The 17,113-nt window shown below is 43.5% G+C and overlaps 1 protein-coding gene across 1 annotated transcript in view; it reads left to right on the top strand.

Annotated features, from left to right (window-relative positions):
- Positions 1 to 17,113, top strand: part of lsm12b (LSM12 homolog b) — a 62,489-nt gene that overhangs the window by 8,053 nt on the left and 37,323 nt on the right. Inside the window, exon 2 of the mRNA XM_072487177.1 lies at positions 2,897 to 3,030. Coding sequence (XP_072343278.1) covers positions 2,897 to 3,030 — 134 coding nt within the window. The remainder of the gene's footprint in view (positions 1 to 2,896; positions 3,031 to 17,113) is intronic.

Here is a 17,113-nt window from a genome sequence, read left to right on the forward strand (position 1 = left end):
TCTGGTTCGTCCGCACACTCGCCACCGGTGCAGACATAACAACCGGAATCAGTCCACAAAACCTTCCCAAACCGCCCCACGACCTCCCATTAGTATTCCCACTCCACTCGATCAAATCCTTCTTTGTGTCCATGGCCACGGGCCTTCTCTGCATCCATGGCCACCACCACCTCTACTTGGGACCCCCCCCCCCCCTTTGTTCTCTTGTAGATCCAACCAGTGCGGGACATGGTCTGATACCACTATTGCCGAATACTCAATAGCCACCACCCCTGCCAACAACGTCTTGTCAAACACAAAAAAGTATATTTGGGAGTCCACCTTGTTCATATGGGAGTAAAATGAAAATTCTTTTGTCCTCAACCTCCAAAATCTCCATGGATCCACCCTGTATCAATGGTTTTGACGTAAATGTAGGGTGCACAATTAAGTTTGCAGGTGATACAAAAGTTGAGCTTATGGTTGATGGTGAGGAAGAAATCTTCCTGCAACCTACAGCAATAAATGGGACTGCTTAAATGGGCAGAAGAGTGCCAAATAATAATCTTTATTATTGTCACAAGTAGGCTTACATTAACACTGCAATGAAGTTACTGTGAAAATCCCCAAGACACCAAATGGAATTAATCCTAGTGAAGAGTGAGGCAATGCATTTGGAGAAGCCAAACAAGGCAAGACAAATACTAAATACTGGTATGTTGAGAAATATAGAGAAGCAGAGGAACCTTGAAATACGTGTCCACCGATCCTTGAAGGTGGCAGGTCAAAGTTGATAAGGTGGCATACGGGATACTTTTTATTTGCTGAGGTGTTGAATTAAAAAAATACTGCTGACTCGGAACTTTGAGTGACCATCTTCAAGTGCTTCTCTCAATTTTTGGGCGTGTCTTAAATGCACCACCAGCAACACAGTCTCTTCCCCAAAGTCTCTTCCTGTGTCCTTTCTCCTCTCTGGCTGCGCCAAGACGAATATGGAATTGTTAGAAGGCTGGATGTTATGTCTCTTTGTCTAGCAACCAGCTTCCTGCGTTTGTTTGTGGTACCTTGCAAAGCCAAGCAGCCTTTTGGCTGAGCAAACAAACCGTTGTGGGTTTGCGATTTATAGGGAAGCCTGTAACCTGATTTCAAAAATAACTGCTTTTTTCAGTGGCAACCTGGAACACATCAACCATTCATCCAGGTTGCTGACTCGGTATTCTTAACTCCAACTCACTTTTAATCTTGGAAGTAACAGCTCAATTGTTTATGACCAAATACCTGCAAAACCTTTGAAACTTTGTGAGCCTTATAGTCTACATTATAAACTCAGCGACTACAACCATTGTCTCCAAAAATCCCCCCCACCTCAGTAAAATAATCTAAACCTTCTTTTCATCTATAACAATCAAACCCAGGCTTACTGTCAAGCTGAACAGGTCACATGACCCCTTCAGTTACCCTAAGTTTAAAGCTACAGTCCCAAAGCATAATCTTTTAAAACTCACAATTGTAACAGCATTTAAGAAAATACTCCATATGTTTTGGTCATGCCCGGCACTGGAGGGGTTCTGGAGAGGAGTGGCGGGAGCAATATCTCAGGTGGTGAAAGTCCGGGTCAAGCCAAGCTGGGGGCTAGCAATATTTGGAGTAGTGGACGAGCCGGGAGTGCAGGAGGCGAAAGAGGCCGGCATTCTGGCCTTTGCGTCCCTAGTAGTCCGGCGAAGGATCTTGCTAATGTGGAAGGAGGCGAAGCCCCCTAGCGTGGAGGCCTGGATAAACGACATGGCTGGGTTCATAAAGCTGGAGAGGATTAAGTTTGCCTTAAGGGGGTCTGCGCAGGGGTTCTACAGGTGGTGGCAGCCGTTCCTAGACTATCTCGCGGAACGTTAGAGGAAGTTCGGTCAGCAGCAGCAGCAACCCTGGGGGAGGGGGGGAATGGGGGATTGCTTGGGGGGGGATGGAGGAGCAGGAGATAACATGAAGGGTGGGGGAAACTGGCACGTGCGGGAGAGAGCCAGTGTATAAAGCTATGTAAATATACCATTTTGCCATGTATATATCTTGCTCAGTGCGATTTCGTGTTATTTTGTTACGGGGGGGGGGGGGGGGGGGGGGGTTATTGTTTGTAAGGGGAAAAAATTGTGTTGGTAAAAAAACTTTAATAAATATATTTAAAAAAAAAAAAGAAAATACTTGGATATGTACGTGAAGTGCTGTAACATGCAGATCTATGGACCAAGAACTTGGATGTGAGATTCAGCTGGATAGTTCTTTCATGCCAGTGCAGCTGCCATTGGACATATTTTCTATCCATGAACCTTTGACTCCTGACATCAATTTATATACCTAACATGTTTGTATCTTATTGAGAGATATTCCAGTGTCACTAATGTACTAAAAATGCATTAAATATTTAAATGTATTCAGAAATGTTAAGTAATACTACTTTAAAATTGTGTTTATTTGAAGATTTAGCAGTTATGAATGATGTATCTGTACATAATGGGTACATCTCATATCATAGATTTGGTGATTAATGTTTAAGGGATGATGCTGCAAAAGCAAATCATGAAAATCTTGAATGCAAAGTTGATCTTGGATGTTTGCAATATGAAATTAACTTATCTAACTGGCAAATCATATAAATGCTGTGTATTATTATTTTTTTGTACAGTAACCAAGCTTTAAGTAGTAGTGAGGCACTAGGTGTGAATTGCAGTTGAAAGATTAATGAATGGGTTTGAAGAATATATGTCTTGTATTACAATGTTGACTACTGCCTCATGGAACTATATATTTCAATTAGTGCCTCTTTTTATAGGCTTTTCAATATTGAAATCTGGCAAGGGAAATGCAATTCATATAATCAGAGGATTTACCTTTCATTCGGTATGTTCCTTAACCATTTTCTTTAAAGAATGTCCCTCATCCAGTGGGAAGCCCAACCACAATGATGTTCTACTGATTAATTTAGCTTATGTTTCGGATGTTAAAACAATTAACGATCGGACAGAAACTCCACCACCCTTAGCTTCACTGAATGTTAACAAGGTAAGAATCTTAACCTGAGAGAAAATATTTCTGCTGAAAGGTTTGAATAAATGTCATTTTTGTTTTGAGGGGAAAAATGGGTGGCGGGGGAGAGGTTGCTAAATGGAAGAATTAGGACTTTGTTCATACTGCACATTTTAAAAAAAAAATACAATTCAAACCCATGACAGTACTTTTTCATATTATATCCTGGAGAGAATATGTCTATGTGGATGGGCTTCAAATTTGACTTTGCAATTTTCTTTAAATTTGATTGTGTAATTTACATGGCTTTTGTTACCTGCAGTTACAGAACATGTTTATAAGCTGACATTTTTTTGATTATACCCTTTAATTTATCTGTCATTCTTGGGTGTATCGTACAAAAACTTGCATTTCAGTCTTGCTTAGTTAGAACTTTATTATCACTTACTTGATAGATTTCTTTAGAACCTATCTGTATGTAACTAAATTTTTATCCGCGTTCCATTTGTAAAGATAATTCAAATATTTACAGTACTTTTCAGGAGTATATGTGTACCTGCAGCAGTGATATTTGCTAAATGGTGATCAGGATAGGGACCCTAGCTAGCTGATTTTCATAATTTCAATGTAGAGCCCCAACTGACATTTTGCTGAATTAGCAATTTTCTATCTCAGATCCTGAACTGAACTGGAGCCATCCTGGTTCAACTACTTGCTGGATATTAAGATCATTTTCAAAAATTGTACTTCTGCAGCTTTGGCCGCAATTTATGCTGATGGAAATTTAAGTAAATCAGGCCTTCATGCTGAAAAATATTTTGGAATATAATTTAATGTGCATGAAAGCTGTCGGTAGAATGTCACATTGGGGGGGAAAAATCTGCCTGCTGGATGATTAGTAAAAACAAGCATCTGTTTTGCAATATTATTTTAGTTTAAATGATTGCCTTATGGCATGGGTGACATCATGGTTTACACCCCAAATAGTGGTACTGATGTTGACATTTAGCTGCGTTTTGTTCTGTGATGTATGCTATTCATTTTCTATCAAGCAAGGAAGATGGCAGTTTTACTGGATGCTAGCAGAGCAAATACATTTAGTATATTTCCTGTGAATTTCTATCATTATCGATTGCAAGGTCAATACAATTCTTAAATTCCAGTAATGCAGCCTTGCTTTCTGTGTTGAATCCAATTATTTTGCTTGAATTTGGTGATTCCGTCCTTCCGTAGATTACTCTTGACAAATTTATTATGTACTACGGCCCTGAGAGTACAGATCAGGAAGATCTTGTAGAAAATTCAGCATTGACGTTCATTTAGCCCATTCTGCCAGCTCTAGGTCCTGCTCTCGATTGAAATTCCATTTCCCCCTGTTTTAAAAAAAAAAAAAAAAAAAAATGTTTTTCAATCATTTAGTCGGGGGTGCGATAGGGTAGGGTAGAGAACTCCAAAGCTTTACGTAAAACAATTTCTCTTTGTCTCAGTCGTGAGACTTATTGTGAGCCTGTGAACCCAATTCTACACTCCCAGATGGGAGAAATGGCATCAACCCATCAAGCCCCCTAAAAACTTTGTCGGGGAAAGTGGTGCTGTGTGGATTCATATGAATTCCTTGGGGGCAGAAGCGGCCTATGCTCGTTCCTCATTGATGCCATTGAAGAGCACCACTTGGCTATTAGCAGTGCGTTGCAAGCAATTTTCTCAATCTATATGTTTCAATGAGATCACATTCTTATAAATTCGAGGAAGTGTAGGCCTTCTCTACTTTTATCTCTCCTCGACAGTCCCATCATCCTAGATATCAGTCTAGTGAACTGTCGCTGCACTCTCTCCAAGGCAATCATTTTTTTCTTTAGGGAAGGAACACAGTTCTCCAGGTGTGATCTGAACAAGCTCTGTACAATTGCATCTCTTCACTCTTGTGCTCCAATCTCTTTGTAATAAAGGCAAATATGCCATTCATTTTCTTAATTGCTTGCTGTACCTGTATGTTAACGGTGATTTGTATATAATGACACCAAGGTCCTTCTGAATACAAACATTTTCCAGTCTCATTATTTAAAAAAAATTGTCTTCTATTTTCTCTTCCAAGTTGGATAACTTATTTATTTCTATATTATATTTCATCTGCCGTGTTCCTGGCCACTCACATAACGTGTCCATATCTCTTTGTGTCCTTCTTGCAACTTGCCTAACTTTTATATCATCAGCAAACTTGGAAACATTATACTTGGTCCCCTCACCTAAGTCATTGATATAGACTTTAACTAGCTGAGGCCACAAGCTCTAATCCATGTGGTACCCCTGAACATGGCCTGTTTATTCCTACTTTTTTGTCTTGTCTGTTAACCAATCCTGAAACCGTGCTAATATATATATGCTGTCAATACTTGACCTCTCCTCATAGGCCAGACCCATCATCTCATATTAAAAAAATCAACTTTGGGAACAAAGTCAAAGATATCAGTGGAAATACAATGCCAGTTATGTATTGAAGAGGGAGAACATTGGACAAAGGGGCCAACCTTCAAATTCTTGCCATTCTGTATGGCAGAGGAGCCATTCATTCGATTTGTGACATTTTAATTAAAAACTGAAAGGGAACCCAAACTGCTTTTATTTCTCACAACATTTTCTCCTATGCCTTCAAGTGTATAATTTTAGATACATGACTAGTGTTTAAGGTGATGTTCCAACAACATTGAATTAACATTAAAATTTTTGATAACAATAAGCATAAGAATTCCTGAGATTGTTTCATTTGTATAGTGGTGTAGCCAACCATTAACTGATTTAAGCTTGCGGTGGTTTTATAAACACTTTTCATCTGTAATTTTTAAAATAAGCTGTGATATTGTTTCCTGTGAATTAACAATGTTTTTGTGGTGGAATGGCCCTTGCTGTGATTTGAATATACTTACCATTTTAGGTGTAAAAGAGTATGTTGTCATAGGCATTGTTTCATCCTCCAGTTCTTCGTGAGTGGGATGTGCAAGAAATCTGGTTGGATTTCCCTAAATTAGCTATTCTATTTCTCTGCAAATGTCTTGACAAAGTCTTAGTAACAGATTCAATGTTTATAAATACAGACTTTGTTTTGTTTTATAAATTTAGAGTACCCAATTATTTTTTTCCAATTAAAGGGCAATTTAGCGTGACCAATCCACCTAACCTGCACATCTTTGGGTTGTGGGGGTGAAACCCACGCAGGCATGGGGAGAATGTGCAAACTCCAAAATACAAACTTTGTTTTGGTTTAAGTTGTATAATTGGTTTTGCCAGCATAATGTACATGATTTGGGCTTGTATACTTGAGTGGTGGCTATAATATCACATTTGTGTTCAGAGTTATATTCATTTTTTTGTACTGCAGGAATATTGGTACCATGTAAAAAGGCACAAATTTGAAACTACTGGAATATATGGGTCAGTATGAACTTGGATAAAACTTGGCTTAAGGGCAAAGAGCGAATTGTGGTACAGGCAATCCTCTGCTTTATGATGTCCCAGTTAGGATGAACGGCCCTTGCGACGTTTGTAAATTGACACCCCATTTTTGACTTTAAAATGTCAGTGATGCCATACCAGCATGTTCATACGTGCACATTGACGTTCTGGGCCGCCTGTCTGTATAACGGAAGAGGCTGAACTGTCTTTATTAAGTTGGAAACCCGTGTTAAATGTTTTTGGCTCAAACATCACAATTGTCACGCATATATACACTTATGTAATTGTCACGCATATATACACTTATGTTCTATTTAATGTGTTCAGACTCTTGGAATTTAAGGCTAAACAGACAGATGACAGTAATTGGTGGCTTCCTTATGTCCCCCACATTAACTGAGGAACTTGTGCTAAGGCGTGCATGTATCAATAGTCGCCTCAGTTGCAAGAGTTGAGATCATTTAACATCGCTGGGCACCCCATGAGTGATCTCCGGCCATGGTTTAGGAATAATTCCCCATTTATAACATTTTTACTAGAGAAAATCCGTTCTGACTTATGGATATAGAGTAAAATTTTAAAATTTGCTGTGGCAAATGGTGAGCCCAATACAGATCAACTGTAATTGGACACGGGTAGCAGAATTGGCAGATGGAATTTATATAGAACAATGTGAGATATTGCATTTTGATACAAGGGAATGGAACTATAAACCTAATGGCATAGTTCTAAAGATTGTGCAGGGACATAAGGATCTGTGGATTCATGGCATACAACTTTAAGGTGGGAGGACATATTTAGAGTGGTTAGCAAAACATATAGGATTTTGGCTTCATAAATTGAGACGTTGAGTACAAAAACAAGGAAGTTAAGCTGAAATTTATAAATCTCTGGTTAGGCCACAACTAGTATCGCATCCAGTTCTGGTCACAACATTTTAGGAAGGGTAAGACCATAAGACATAGGAGTGGAAGTAAGGCCATTCGGCCCATCGAGTCCACTCCACCATTCAATCATGGCTGATTTCAACTCCATTTACCCGCTCTCTCTCCATAGCCCTTAATTCCTCGAGAAATCAAGAATTTATCAACTTCTGTCTTAAAGACACTCAACGTCCCGGCCTCCACCGCCCTCTGTGGCAATGAATTCCACAGACCCACCACTGTCTGGCTGAAGAAATTTCTCCTCCTCTCTGTTCTAAAGTGACTCCCTTTTATTCTAAGGCTGTGCCCCCGGGTCCTAGTCTCCCCTGCTAATGGAAACAACTTCCCTACATCCACCCTATCTAAGCCATTCATTATCTTGTAAGTTTCTATTAGATCTCCCCTCAACCTCCTAAACTCCAATGAATATAATCCCAGGATCCTCAGACGTTCATCGTATGTTAGGCCTACCATTCCTGGGATCATCCGTGTGAATCTCCGCTGGACCCGCTCCAGTGCCAGTATGTCCTTCCAGAGGGGTGGGGCCCAAAATTGCTCACAGTATTCTAAATGGGGCCTAACTAATGCTTTATAAAGCTTCAGAAGTACATCCCTGCTTTTATATTCCAAGCCTCTTGAGATGGATGACAACATTGCATTTGCTTTCTTAATTACGGACTCAACCTGCAAGTTTACCTTTAGAGAATCCTGGACTAGGACTCCCAAGTCCCTTTGCACTTCAGCATTATGAATTTTGTCACCGTTTAGAAAATAGTCCACGCCTCTATTCCTTTTTCCAAAGTGCAAGACCTCGCACTTGCCCACATTGAATTTCATCAGCCATTTCTTGGACCACTCTACTAAACTGTCTAAATCTTTCTGCCGCCTCCCCACCTCCTCCATACTACCTGCCCCTCCACCTATCTTTGTATCACGGCAAACTTAGCCAGAATGCCCTCAGTCCCGTCATCTAGATCGTTAATATATAAAGAGAACAGCTGTGGCCCCAACACTGAACCCTGCGGGACACCACTTGTCACCGGTTGCCATTCCGAAAAAGAAGTTAACCCAACTCTCTGCCTTCTGCCTGACAGCCAATCGTCAATCCATGTTAGTACCTTGCCTCGAATACCATGGGCCCTTATTTTACTCTGCAGTCTCCCGTGAGGCACCTTATCAAAGGCCTTTTGGAAGTCAAGATAGATAACATCCATTGGCTCTCCTTGGTCTAACCTATTTGTTATCTCTTCAAAGAACTCTTAACAGGTTTGTCAGGCACGACCTCCCCTTACTAAATCCATGCTGACTTGTCCTAATCCGACCCTGCACTTTCAAGAATTTAGAAATCTCATCCTTAACAATGGATTCTAGAATCTTGCCAACAACCGAGGGACACCAAAAGCAATAAGAAGATATTTTATAGTTGTATAAAGGGAAAGTGAGGACGGCGCAGTGGTTAGTACTGCTGCCTCAAGGCACCGAGGACCCAGGTTCAGCCTGGCCCCAGGTTACTGTTCGTGTGGAGTTTGCACATTCTCCCCGTGTCTGCATGGGTATCACCCCCACAACCCAAACAAAAAAGATGTACAGGGTAGGTGAATTAGCCATGCTAAATTGCCCCTTAAGTGGGAAAAAAAGAAATGGGTACTTTAAATGTATTTATAAAACGGGAAAGTGGACTGTCAAGAGCAATGTAGCCCACTAAAAGCTAAAAATTGAGATATTGTTAATGATAATGGGAAAATGGCAAACATGTTGAACATGTTTGCCTCAGTATTTACAGAAAAGGAGGATAACTTGCCGGAAGTTCCTCCCAAAACAATTATAGTCGGTAGAAGACAGGGACTTAATTGACGTAAGTACAGCAATACTTTTTAAAAACAATTTAGAGTACCCAATTATTTTTTTATAATTTAGTGTGGCCAATCCACCTACCCTGCACAACATTTTGGGCTGTGGGGGTGAGATCTGTGCAGACACGAGGAGAATGTGCAAACTCCACGAACAATGACCTGGGGCCACAATCAAACCTGGGCCCTCGGTGCTGTGAGGCAGCAGTGCTAACCACTGCACCACGGTCCCGCCCCAGTGTAACACTGTTAACTAGGAAATTAATTTTGATTTAAAAAAAATTAATTTGGATTAAAGAATGACAAATCTCCAGGACCTGCCGGTTTCCAGTCAACGGGTGTTGGAGGAAGTAAATGCCGTAATTCTAAGCTTCCAGAGTTCCTTAGATTCAGGAGTAGTCCCTCTGGTTTGGAAAATTGCCCATGTCACTCCACTGTTTGTTTAAGAAGGGGAAAGCAGGGAATTACAGACCAGTTAGCCTAACATCTCTGATGGGAAAATTGCTGAAGTCTATAATTGGGGATGGGGTAACTAAACAGCTTGAATAATTTTGGTCGATCAGGGAGAACCAGCATAGATTTGTGAAGGGAAGGCCATACCTGACTAATCCTATTGAATTTTTTGAAGAGGTGACTAAGGTAGTGGACAGGGGAATGTCTGATGTTATTTATATGGACTTTCGGAAGGCATTTGATAAAGTCCCACACAAGAGTCTGTTAACTACGTTAACTGAGTTGAGGGAAAAATATTGACATAGTTAGGAAATTGGTTGAGTGGAAGGTGACAGAGTGGGGATAATGGGTAATTACTCCAATTGGCAGGAGGCAACTAGTGGTGTACTACAGGGATCTGTGTTGGGGCCTCAATTATTCACACTATTCATTAATGACTTGGATGATGACATAAAAAGTCATAACATCCAAATTTGCGGATGATACAAAGTTAGATGGCATTATAGACGGCACAGATGATAGCATAAAATTGCTAGGAGATATTGACAGACCAGTTGAATGGGCAAAAGTGTGACAGATGGAATTTAATGTAAACAAGTGTGAGGTTATCCATTTTGGACCAAAAGGATAAGCAGTGTTCTTTCTAAATGGAAGAGGTTGTGTGCAGTGGATATCCAAAGAGGCTTGGAGGTTCAGGTGCATAGGTCCTTAAAATGCCAGTAGCAAGGGGCTGAATGGCTTACTCCTGTTCCAATGTAGGGTTGCCAAAGGGGATGGGGACCCAATGCCTACAGAGTACTTCTCGGGCATGTTTGGCAAGATGGTGGGTGGATTCACATCCTCTCCTGAATTGGACCGAGTTCATTGTACACCTCGACCGAGGCCTCGTCCTGAAGATCCACTGCGTGCGGTGATAGTGAGGTTCTGTGACTTCAAGGAAAAGGAGAGGGCTTTGCGATGAGCAAAGAAGCACCATGATTTCAAGTGGAAAGGCCACTCCCATCAGGTTGAAGACATGGGTGTGGAGCTAGCAAAGAAGAGGGCCATGTTCAATGGAGTCAAGGCCACCCTGTGTAAGAGTGGAGTCCAGTTGGTTTGGGCGACTCAGCTTGGTTACGTTCGAGAGAAAAGACGATTGTTTCCGGACCCTTTTGTTAAAAGACACCAGTTGGGCGCTTGTAATTGGGTTTTCGGTTCTGTTGACTGGCATGTTAAATTGTTACATTGTCGGTGTTTCTTGTTTTTTTTAAAAAAAAAACTTTATTCTCCTTTTTCACATTTTCTTCAGAATTTACACTCTCCAACAATCAACGGTAACAAATACAATGTCAATCCCCTTATCAACAACGACAATCTCATCCTCCTACCAACCCCCAAACAACAACCCACATGTCAACACAAACATCAAGTAAGAAAGGAATCGGGAATCACCCATAGTTGCCATCAACATACACAGCCCCACCCCCCCTTCCCTAATGTTGGATGTCATCCAATTCTTGAAAGTGCATAATGAATAACGCACATGAATTGTAGAACCCCTCCATCCTTCCCCTCCGTTCAAAGTTCACCTTCTCGAGTTAAGAATTCCAACAGGTCCCCCCCGCTACACCAGTGCACAGGGTGGAGAGGTTGACCTCCACCCCAATCGGATCCGCCTTCGGGCGATCAACGAGACAAAGGCTACAATATCTGCCTCCGCACCCGCTTCCAACCCTGGCTGGTCTGGCACCCTGAATATGGCCCCCAGAGGGTCCGGGTCAAGTTTCACGTGCACCACTGTAAGAGATTACCCTAAACCTCCCACTGCAACGTTCACATCTTCTACCCCTTCAAAGAGCTGGCTCATCCTTGCCTTTGTGAGGGTGTGCTCTATATACCACCTTCAGCTGTATCAGCCCCAACCTTGCGCACGAGGTGGAGGTATTCACACTCCGGAGCACCTCACATCAGAACCCCTCCTCCATACCCTCTCCCAACTCTTCCTCCCACTTTGCTTTGATCCCTTCCAGCGGTGCCTTCTCTTCCAAAATAACCCCGTAAACACATTGTTGGGGTTTATGTTTGTTCTGGGTTTTTTAAAATAAATGTTATATTAAAGCTTTTCCAACTAACGTTTTCACATAGCAAAGATAGAAGTACAAATAATAAAAAATAAACAAGAATTATTAAACAAAACAAGGTGGGTGTTGTCTTCCTATAAAATGTACATTATTTCAACAGTTCCCCCCCCCCCCCCCCCCCCCCCCCCACTTGAGCTCCTGCCCTCCCCCCAGGATGCTGCTGCTGCTGCTGACAATTACTGCTCCCCTAGAAAGTCAAGGAAAGGTTGCCACCGCCGGGAGAACCCCATCAAGGACCCTCTCAAGGCGAACTTCTTTCGCTCCAGGCTGAGGAACCCTGCCATATCACTAACCCAGGTCTCCACACTTGGGGGTTTCGAGTCCCTCCACATTAACAAGATCCGTCTCCGGGCTACCAGGAAGGCAAAGGCCAGTACCTCTGCCTCTTTCGCTTCCTGCACTCCCGGATCCTCCGACTCCCTAAATATCGTTACTGTTGGACTCGCCTTCACCCGAGTGCCCAAAATCCTAGACATCACCCTCGCAAACCCCTGCTAGAATTCTTTAAGCGGGAGCATATCCCACCTTTTATACTCTCCCTCCATCTGCTCCACGAGCCAGGTTAAGTTGAGCCTGTGCAGGGCATACCAGTTCCTGGCCACTTGTGTCCCCAGGTACCAAAAGCTCCTCTCCACTATCTTGAGAGGGAGCTCCATCAGTCTCTCCTCCTGGCCCCTAGCGTGGACCATGAACAGCTCACTCTTCCCCACGTTCAATTTATACCCCAAGAAGCTCCCAAAGTCCCTCCGGATCCGCATGACCTCCCCCATCCCCTCTAGCGGGTCCGAAATGTACAACAACAGGTCATCCGCGTAGAGGGAGACCCGGTGTCCCGCCCCCCCCAATCCCTTGAAGTTCTGAGCGCAATGGCCAACGGCTCAATTGCCAAGGCAAACAGCAACGGGGACAGGGGACACCCCTGCCTCGTCCCCCGGTGCAACCTGAAATACTCCGACCGTAGCCGGTTCATGGACACACTCGCTAATGGGGCCTGATACAGCAGCTTGACGCACCCTATGAATCCCTCCCCGAATCCAAACCTGCCTAACGCCTCCCACAAATACTCCCACTCCACCCTGTCAAAGGCTTTCTCCGCGTCCATTGCAGCCACCACTTCTGCATCCCCCCCCCCTCCCGAGTACATCATGATAATATTCAGGAGCCTCCTCACATTCGTGTTCAGCTGCCTGCCCTTAACGAAACCCGTCTGGTCCTCCCCAATCACTCCCGGGACACAGTCCTCTATTCTGGTGGCCAGAATTTTTGCCAACAGTTTGGCGTCTACATTCAGGAGCGATATCGGCCTGAAGGACCCACATTGAAGCGGGTCCTTCTTCTTCAAGATGAGCAAAATCAATGCCTGCCACATCGTCCCTCTCTCCTTTGCCTCATTGAAGGTTCTTAGCAGGAGCGGGCTCAGTAGCTCCGAGAACTTCTTATAAAACTCTACAGAGAAGCCATCCGGACCTGAGGCCTTGCCCGACTGCATGCTTGCCAGCCCCCTGACGACCTCCTACAACTCAATTGGGGCCCCCAATCCCTCCACCCGCTCCACTTCCACTCTGGAACCTCAACCGGTCCATAAACTACCTCATCCCTTCCCCCTCCCCAGGGGGTTCCGACTCGTATAACTTCCCGTAGAACTCCCTGTAGACTTCATTGACCCTCTCTGGGCTCAGCACCATGTTGCCCTCCTTATCCCGCACTCCCCCAATCTCTCTAGCCGCCTCCCTCTCGCCCAGTTGGTGCGCCAGCATCCTACTTGCCTTCTCCCCATACTAGTAGACTTGTTCTGTTTTTTTTATTGGGGTTGCGTTCTTATTGTGTTTAGATTTAGGGTTTTACACTTGTACTTTGTTATGATAATATATAACTTCCTTTCGGTATGCAAGGTATATGAAGTTTTGGTATTTTGCTGTTTACATATCTAGATTTATCTCTAGCCGGGGGCCTCCCTGCTAATTAAAGAGTTAGTTAGCAGGAGCAGTTTTGAAGGGTTTGCTGCAGCTCACTAGTTTTAATATAATAAACTTTGAGTTTTTGTTTTGTTTGCGTTTGTTAGACGTAGACTTTAGTAGTTTTTGTTTGCCTCGCTTCTATTTGTACTTGGGTGTGGTTGTATTCAAGGGGGAGGGGTTGTTTGCTGATGGTGTCTGTAGATTTTTCTTTGTCCAGTTTTTTGACTTGGTTTGGTGGCCATCTTGGGTGAATTTGCTTGCTGTACCTTTTAAATATTCCTTGGGTAATCTCTCTTTTGGAAATGGCTGACTCCGGATTGAGGATGGGTAGGAGGCCTCCAATTTGTATGGTCACCTGGAACGAGCCAGGTTAGAAATAGGAAGATAGCACAGCTCAACACGTAGCTAAACAGCTGGTGTAGGAGGGAGGGTTTCAGATATCTGGACCATTGGGATCTCTTCCGGGGCAGGTGGGACCTGTACGAGAAGGATGGGTTGCATCTAAACTGGGGAGGCCTAAATATTCTGGCCGGGAGGTTTGCTAGTGTCACACAGGAGGATTTAAACTAGTTTGGCAAGGGGACCAAAGCAAAGGTGAATTAACTGAAGTTTCTTTCTACTTTCCTTGCATTCCACGCTTGCTTTGTGTGTTCCGAGCCTCCTAGCCTTGACAAATGCAAATGAAGGGGAACTAGAGAGTAGGGCTCGTAAGATTCAGAGAAAGAGCAAGCAGTGTGTGGTTGCTGATCAAAGACGATCTGGTGGACTGAAGTGAATTTGTTGCAATGCAAGAAGTGTAACTGATGAGGCAGATGAACTTAAAGAGCTTGGATTAGTACTTGGTACTATGATGTTGTTGCCATTGCAGAGACTTGGTTAAGGGACAGACAGATTGACAGCTTAACATTCCAGGATACAGATGTCTCAGGCGGGATAGAGGGCGATGTAAAAGGGGTGGGGGAGAATATCACAGCTATATTATGGGAGGACACTTCGGAGGGCTCATACAGTGAGGCAATATGGGTAGAGCTCAGGAATACGAAGGGTGTAGTCACAATGTTGGAGATTTACTACAGGTCTCCCAACAGCCAGCGGGAAATAGCGGAACAGATATGTAGCCAGATTTTGGCATGGTGTAAAAGTAACAGGGTTGTTGTGGTGGGTGATTTTAACTTCCCCTATATTGACTGGGATTCACTCAGTGCTAGGGGTGTAGCTGGAGCAGAGTTTGTAAGGAGCGTCCAGGAGGGCTTCTTGAAATAGTATGTAGATAGTCCAACTAGGGAAGGGGCTGTACTGGATTGGGGAATGAGCCCGCCAGGTGGTTGATGTTTCAGTTGGGGAGCAGTTCGGGAACAGTGACCACAATTCAGTAAACAGTAAGGTACTGATGTGCAAAGATAAGTGTAGTCAGGTGAAGGTGCTAAATTGGGGGAAAGCTAATTACAACAACATTAGGCAGGAACTGAAGAAAGTAGATTGGGGGCAGATGCTTGAGGGCAAATCAACGTCTGGCATGTGGGAGGCCTTCCAAGTGTAAGTCTGATTCAGGACTGGCACGTTCCTGTAAGGGTGAAGGATAAGTATGGCAAGTTTCGGGAACCTTGGATAACAAGAGGTGTTGTGAGCCTTGTCAAAAAGGAAGCATTGTCAAAGCAAGGAGACTCCGAATACACAAAGCAAGTGTGGAATACAAGGAAAGTAGAAAGAAACTTAAGCAAGGAGTCAGGAGGGCTAAAAGGGGTCACGAAAAGTCATCAAAAGCAGGATGCAGGATTAAGGAAAATCCCAAGGCTTTTTATACATGTATAAAGAGCAAGAAGGTAGACTGGGGAGGGTTGGCCCACTCAAACCAGGGGAGGAAATCTGTGCGTGGAGCCAGAGGAAATGGGTGAGGTATTAATGTGTACTTTAGGTCAGTGTTCACCAAAGAGAAGAACTTGGTGATTGAGTCTGGGGAAGGGAGTATAGATTGTTTGGGTCATGTTGAGATAAAAAAGGAGGATGTATTGGGGGAGTCTTGAAAAACATTTAAGGTAGACCAGTCCCCAGGGCCTGCTGGTGGATATACCCCAGAATACTGAGGCAAGTGAGGAAATTGCTGGGCCTTGAGAGAAAATTTTGTATCCTCACTGGCTACAGGGGAGGTCCCAGAGGATTGGAGAATAGCCAATGTTGTTCCTTTTTATGAAGGGTAGCAAGGATCATCCAGGTAATTACAGGCCAGTGAGCCTTATGTCAGTGGTAGGGAAATTATTGGAGAGGATCCTTCGTGACATGATTTACTCCCACTTGGAAATAAGTGGACGTATTAGCGAGAGGCAACATTGTTTTGTGAAGGGGAGGTTGTGTCTCACTAACTTGATCGAGTATTTTGAGGAAATGACGAAGATGATTGAGGGTAGGGCAGGGGATGTTGTCTATATGGACTTTGGTAAGGCCTTTGACAAGATCCCTCATGGTAGACTGGTACAGAAAGTGAAGTCGTATGGGATCAGAGGTGAGCTTGCAAGATGGATACAGAATTGGCTCGGACATCGAAGACAGAGGGTAACGGGAAGGGAGCGTTTCTGAATAGAGGGCTGAGACTAGTGGCGTTCCTCAGGGATCACTGCTGGGACCGTTGCTGTTTGTAATATATATATATATATATAGGGATTTGGAGGAAAATGTAACTGGTTTGATTAGTAAGTTTACGGACAAACCAAAGGTTGGTGGAATTGCAGATAGCGATGAGGACCGTCAAGAGGATATAGATCTGTTGGAGACTTGGGCGGAGAGATGGTAGATGGAGTTTAATCTGGACAAATGTGAGGTAATGCATTTTGGACGGTCTAATACAGATGGTCTAAATACATAAATAGAGGGATATGGTCCCCGGAAGAGTAGCGGGTTTTAGTTCAGATAGGCAGCATGGTCGGTGAAGGCATGGAGGGCCAAAGAGCCTGTTCCTGTGCTGTAATTTTCTTTGTTCTTTGTTAGGAATTTGAATGGCCCAGTGAAAAACTCCAATGTGGTGTTTTTGCAAGAGACCCATTTGCGGGTCAGAGACCAACTAGGTTGTGCAACGGGTGGGTAGGATAGGTCTTTCATTCTGGTTTTGATGGTAGGGCCAGGGGTGCAGCGATTTTAATTAATAAAATAGTTCAGTTTTTGGCCTCTTAAGATTATAGTCGAGCCAGTGGTCGATACATTATTTTCTGTGGTCTCCTGGTGAGCACCCCGGTGGTCATGATTATCATTTCTGGGCCCAGCACGCTTCCGCTGCGCCACTCTGCTCCCTTATGATTATCATTTAGGCCCGCAACTGGGATGAAGCAAAATTTATTCCCCTGCTGGCCTCACTCCCCAACTTAGATTTGCAT

The sequence above is a fragment of the Scyliorhinus torazame genome, chromosome 21, assembly GCF_047496885.1.
Source record: "Scyliorhinus torazame isolate Kashiwa2021f chromosome 21, sScyTor2.1, whole genome shotgun sequence".
Lineage (NCBI taxonomy): Eukaryota > Metazoa > Chordata > Chondrichthyes > Carcharhiniformes > Scyliorhinidae > Scyliorhinus > Scyliorhinus torazame.